The sequence below is a fragment of the Tupaia chinensis genome, unplaced genomic scaffold (assembly GCF_000334495.1).
Source record: "Tupaia chinensis unplaced genomic scaffold, TupChi_1.0 Scaffold000075_1, whole genome shotgun sequence".
In the NCBI taxonomy this organism is placed as follows: domain Eukaryota; kingdom Metazoa; phylum Chordata; class Mammalia; order Scandentia; family Tupaiidae; genus Tupaia; species Tupaia belangeri.
Window position 1 is genome coordinate 2,380,812 of NW_006159535.1, and position 6,000 is coordinate 2,386,811.

At 46.0% G+C, this 6,000-nt stretch overlaps 1 protein-coding gene across 1 annotated transcript in view; it reads left to right on the forward strand.

Annotated features, from left to right (window-relative positions):
* Positions 1-6,000, forward strand: part of FNTB (farnesyltransferase, CAAX box, subunit beta) — a 72,598-nt gene that overhangs the window by 60,660 nt on the left and 5,938 nt on the right. Inside the window, exon 10 of the mRNA XM_006142410.3 lies at positions 5,010-5,121. Coding sequence (XP_006142472.1) covers positions 5,010-5,121 — 112 coding nt within the window. The remainder of the gene's footprint in view (positions 1-5,009; positions 5,122-6,000) is intronic.

Here is a 6,000-nt window from a genome sequence, read left to right on the forward strand (position 1 = left end):
CTCAGGCTGCCTGCTGACTCCCAAATCGAATAGTCTTTCTAGTTTATTCTACTTGAGAACAGGGTATCTCCATTTGACAGAAGAGAAAACAGAGAACAGGGAGGTTGAGTGACTTGCTTGATGAAACCTGATTGGCACCCACAGTTAGTACGTGGCTGTGTCAGTCCAGCCTAGCTGGCCTCAGAACCTCTGCTGATGGGCATTGATGGAATAAAAAGTTGTTCAGTTCACTAGTAGTTACAGAAATACAAATGAAAATAGTGACACTATTTTTTATTATCAGATTGGCAGAAATGAAAACGCTTGATGCCGTATGATGGGAGGTGCATGGATAAACAAGCACTTTTGTAATGGTGGTGGGGGTACGAATAGGGGCATCATTTTTTGGAGGTTAGGTTGGAGATAAACTAATAAGTACACTCTCAGGAATTTATTGGCGGAGATACTAGCAAAGGATGGATACTGAAGTGGAATTTGTTTGTTTTAAATAATTCTTTCTTATTATTTATTTATTTATTTATTTATTTATTTATGAGAGGTTTTGACTATAGAGCGTGTGCATTCACCAGAAAGAGAGAGAGGCAGAGACAGAAGGTGAGAAATCACCCCCCAGGAGGATGGCCATGCCACAATCCTTTCTCCTTCATTCTCTTCTCGGGATCTTGGGCACGCATATACACGCGCCTGGCATGAGTTTAAGCCACCGGGTCCAGGACTCGAACCACAGTCGACTACATAGGAGTCCAGCGACATAGCCATTACACTAACTGCTGGTCCCAAGAATTATTTCTTTAATTTATTATTATTATTATTTTGTAATTGGCTACAGGGCATGTGCGCTTACCAGTGAGAGACAGAAAGAGAGGGAACGTGAGAAAGCAAGCCACTAGGTCTGGGACTTGAACTACAGTCAGCCATGTGGGAGTCCAGCGCCTTAGCCACAATGCCATGGAGTTTCTCACACCCAACAACCTAATCGGCCACCAAAAGGTTCTAAGTTAAATATATTACGATGACCTTCCCGAGCAGTAGCTGCGTACAGTGCTCCTGTTGCGCAGCTGTCCAGGATCTAACGTGACGGATGAAAGGCCACATCTATAGCACGTGTGTGCACACTCGGGCTGGGATACAGCAGCTTTTCCTGGGCACATCCACAGATGCCTTGTAACTAGGGTGCCTTTGGGAGAAGGCGAAGAGACAGGGAAGGAGTCTTACTTTTAAATGCTGTGTCTTGTACCGTACTGTGCTTGTCCATTACTGTGTTTGTCTTGGTACATGAACAGACATATTCTTTTTGGTATTCATAACAGAGCACGTGCACTCGCACTCACATGCGAGCGCGAAGAGAGAGGAAGGGGGAGTGGTGCACACCCTCCAGGAGGTCTTGCCACGCCGCAGTTCCAGTCCTCCAGTCCATCACATGTCGAGTGCTTGTTTGTGTGCCTGGCATGTTTCAGGCTAGCCATCTGAACTACAGGGGCTATATGGGGTCTGGCTTCTCTCTTTAAAAAAAAAAAAAAAAAAATTTTTTTTTTCTTTTTTTGCTAGAGGGTATATGTGCTTTCCAGAGGGAGACAGAGAAGCAGAGAGAGAGGAAGAGGAAAAAAGCACTCCCCACAGGGAATGATCACACCTTACTCCCTTCTCCATCTCTCCTTTTGGGATTTTGGGCACCTGCACGTGCATGTCCCTTGTGTTTCTCAAGCTGCTGGGTCTGGGACTTGAACCACAGTCGGCCATGGAGGATCTTGCTGCTGGAACTACCACATCACAGATCTGGCCCAGGATCTGGCTTCTCTTGAGCTCTGCATTACTGCTGTGCCAGAACCAGCCTAGCAAATACATTTCTTAAAGGGTAGTGATCACTGACTCTGGTTCGAGTCCCAGACCCTGTGACTTGAAATACATGGCAGATCCATGTCCATGCATGCCCAAATTTCGAGAGGAGAATGGAGAAGGGTGGCCATCTCCCCTGGGAGGTGATTTCTTACTTTCTCTCTCCTTCTGTCTCTGTCTCTCTGGTGAGTACACACACTCTATGGGGGAAAAAAAAAAAAAAAAAGGTGGGGGCCGGCAGGTGGCAAGGTAGTTAAAGGCGCTGGCCTCCCACATGGCTGACCCAACTGAGTCCCAGGCCTGGCAGCTTGCTTTCTCACTCTCCTATCCCTCATAAAACTTTAAAAAGATAATAATAAATGAAGTTAAATCAAATAATTCTTAAAAATAAATAAAGCCGTGATTCTACTGTAACAAAAAGGATGAGCAGAAGCTTGACACAGGACAGCACAAAGTCTGGGTCATACCCTGACCTGGCAAGTGACTCTCAGCAGCTCCGTGCCGGTGACTGCCTTCCATGTGTAGAAGACTGTATTTGAGTCAAAAAAAAAAAGTTGTTATTAGTAGCTTTAAAAATATGAAATGCCGACTAAGTCAGTGACTTCATTTGTGTAGATAGGTAAGAAAACAGCAGGTCTGTGAGTTTCACGGGGGTTAGTGGTTACTGGCTTCTTGTGAATTCTTTGTGACATGCCCAAGGCCTTTTCTCGTCCACCTGTGAAAGTGTGCTACCTGTGGTTGCACCTGTCAGTGATGGTTTGGAAAGACTTTTGATATAAAAGGAACCTTTGAAATGCAGAATGACATTATAATGGAATTTGTAATTTAAGGAAGGAGATAGAAGGGCTTTAAAAGGCTGGATCCATTGCACAGTTAGCATCGTGTAATCACATCCGCCTCGTCATGACATGATGGTGTGTGCTGGTGTCCGAATTCAGGATCTCCGGGAGCTCCGTGTGGAGTCTGGGAACTCTCCGCTTTTAAACTTCAGTAACATAGGAAGCAACCGACACAGTCTGTAATCGTGTTAATAATGACCATGGCATTTTCAGACGTCCGTTTTAGCCGTAGGTTATCATTACCTTATAATACCGTATGTCTCTCATTTGTTGTAGGATAAGAAATAAAGATATATGTTATACAGACGTTTAATGTAAATATCCTAAAGTTTAAGAAATAAGCGTTTTAAAATGACAGCGCTATAAAGCTGTAATTCACATACCATGCAGCTTACCCATTTAAAATGATATAGTTCAGTGGTTTTTATATATTCAAAGTTGGGTAGCCATCACCATGACCAAATGTAGAATATTTTCACCCACTCCTTTCCCAGAAAACGCTCATACTCTTTAAATACGTTTTGAAGAAGAAATCACAAAGGAAAAATCAGCCGTATGATTCTAACAAAAGTGGAGCAGCTCGTCCCTTTTCCTCTATTTTTTGTTGTTGTTGTTGCACATCCGCTTAATGAAATACCATGTGGCTGTTCAAAATGAGGTTCTGAAGTTATGGAGCAGAATTATAAAGCAGAAAGTTTATACCTTCATGGCTAAATGAAAAACATAAGCTATGCAATGATAACAATTGTAACTATATAGAAAACGCATGAGAACAAAGACTGGGAGAAAGAGCAAGGAGCTGTCCATTGCCATTCACAGACTGCTTGGCATCTTTGAGGCCAGAGAGCAAAGTAGAAAACTGATGGAGGTTATAATACACACTCTAGTTCTTTTTTTCTTTCCTTTTCTTTCTTTCTTTCTTTTTTTTTTTACATTTTTGCCATAAGGCATGAATGCTTGCTGAAGAGAAACAGAGAGACAGACAGAGAGAGAGAAAGTGAGAAATCATTCCCCAAGGGGGATGGCCACACTGTACTCCCTTCTCCATTCTCTTCTTAGAATTCTGGGCACGTATGCATATGCACCTGGCGTGACTCTTAAGACCCTGGGCTACTGATTCAAACTGCAGTCAGCCACGTGGAAGTCCAGCACCTTAACCACCATGCTGCCTGCTGACTCCTATGTATAGTTCTTTAAAAATCAATTTCTATGTAAATGTTTGAACACGTCTGTCTATTGGTGATTTGTTCTTTCCCTCTCGATAACCATGTGGTCCACGGAATTCTTGGATTGTATATACTGATTGAACTTCAGAGTGAACAAGTCCAGTTGCTTGTCAGGATATTATTACCAGAATGGCCAATGTTTGCTTGTGCTATTATCTGATCCAGGAGGGAATTTATCATTAATATTTCTTAGGAAAATTTGTTTAGCCAAGAGAAAAAGTGGAGAATTCTCTCTGGAGTGTGATTAAATTCAGACTTAGAAAAAAGGCAAGGGAAAAAATGGACTTTATTACCAATACCCCTAAGAGTTGGCTTAGCTCATTAGAATCTGGTTAACAGGCCTCAGAGCTGCACTAGAGGAAATGACTTTGGAAGTCCAGAATAGGGCATGATGGAGCGAACTGGGAGCAGTCCGGAAAGCTGTACTAAGCCAGCTCACTGCCACCCAGGGTGCCATGTAGGGCCGTCATCTAAGTCTGTACATCTCGAGGAAAGTAACAGTGCCACTCTGAACTGCTGCTCTTCGGCACATGCCAAGGTTTAGGGGAAGGGATATGCCTTGAGGGCCAGCAGTGTGTTACTTCTGGGCCTTAGGTGCCCAGCAGGCCAGCAAGGGCACCTGTAGCTGCTCAGCATGCACCGTCTCCTGCAGGCCCCTGCTTAGGTGCTGTCCCTTAAGAGAATGACAGCCCAAATGCTCTGTCCCAGTGCACCCATCACATTGGCATGGAGGTTAAGACAGCTGGATCGCGCGTGGCCAGTGCACAGGTAGAGCCCCAGACACGGGGGTGGAAAATCACGTTGGGCGTGTGTACGTGCATGCCCCACATCCTGAGAGGAGCACGGAGAAGAAGGGATTGTGATGTGGTCTATGGGGTGATGACTCACTCCCCTCTCTCCCTATTTCCAGTGAGCACATGTGCCCTATAGCAAACTTAAAAAAAAAAAAAAAAGTGACATCACTCGAGATGTGGGGGAAAATGTGTCCTGAAAAATGCATGGAACGAGAGGGAAACATTGACTGTTCCCTGGGTTATAAACTACAAGTAAGTTGTGGCTACTTGGCAGACTCCTTCCAGGCCCCTGCTGACAATTCTTCCTTCAACAGGTGACCCTGCCCTCAGCATGAGCCACTGGATGTTCCATCAGCAGGCCCTGCAGGAGTATATTCTGATGTGCTGCCAGTGCCCCGCTGGAGGGCTTCTGGATAAACCTGGCAAGTGAGTGCCTTCTCTGTGCAGAGGGTGGGGCAGGGGGGCCGTGCCTCAGCCAGAACTGAAAAGCCGAGGCCTCCTTTTCCATCGGGCTGCTTAGTGCTAGAGTGGTGAGGGGAGATGCACCAGACTGGGAGCCCTGCCCCTCTGCCCCCAGTGCCATTGTTCCTGGCACCTCCAGCTGCCCACCTGTCCCTAGCCTACCTGCACCCCGCTCTCCCAGAAAGGTAAGCAGACTGCTGAGACGGCCGGGCTGGCCGCTTGTCTTTCCTCTTTTTTCTTTTTTTACTGAAATGGCTATAAGTAAAGCAGGATACAGGACTTTAAGATCCCTGAGTCAGAAACCGAGATTGTGGTCTTGACAGCTATTACAGAGTAGATGAAAGGACTGGACTCGAATCCGAGGTGCCCTATGTGCCATAAGAGAAGAAGGGGAACCAAACGCGCCCCGTTTCCCACTCTTCCTCTCTCTCACACACAAACACCCCACACATGCACACACATGCACAGGCACACGCACACACACACATACACACATACACACATGAACCACATGAACGTACTCTGCTGCTGTTGACATGCATGGGAAGGCCTGTCCAGTAATTCACCAGGAAGAATTAGATCCATTTCTAGACATTTTAGTGTTTTTCTAGAGAGCTGTACTAATTCAGCACTAGCCATGAAGAGCCCTTTTCAGAACACTGGTGCGGAGACTGACTTCTCTGCAGCCACTCAGCTGTTGGGCTGGCTGGGGTGTGGGACCTCCACTCCTGTGGAGAACCCAGGCTTCCTCTGGCATGTGGAGGGCAAGGGTGGCATGTGTCATTGCATCACGGGCTTCAGAATGCATGCAGCCACACGGGGGGGGGGGGGGGAATGGGGAGG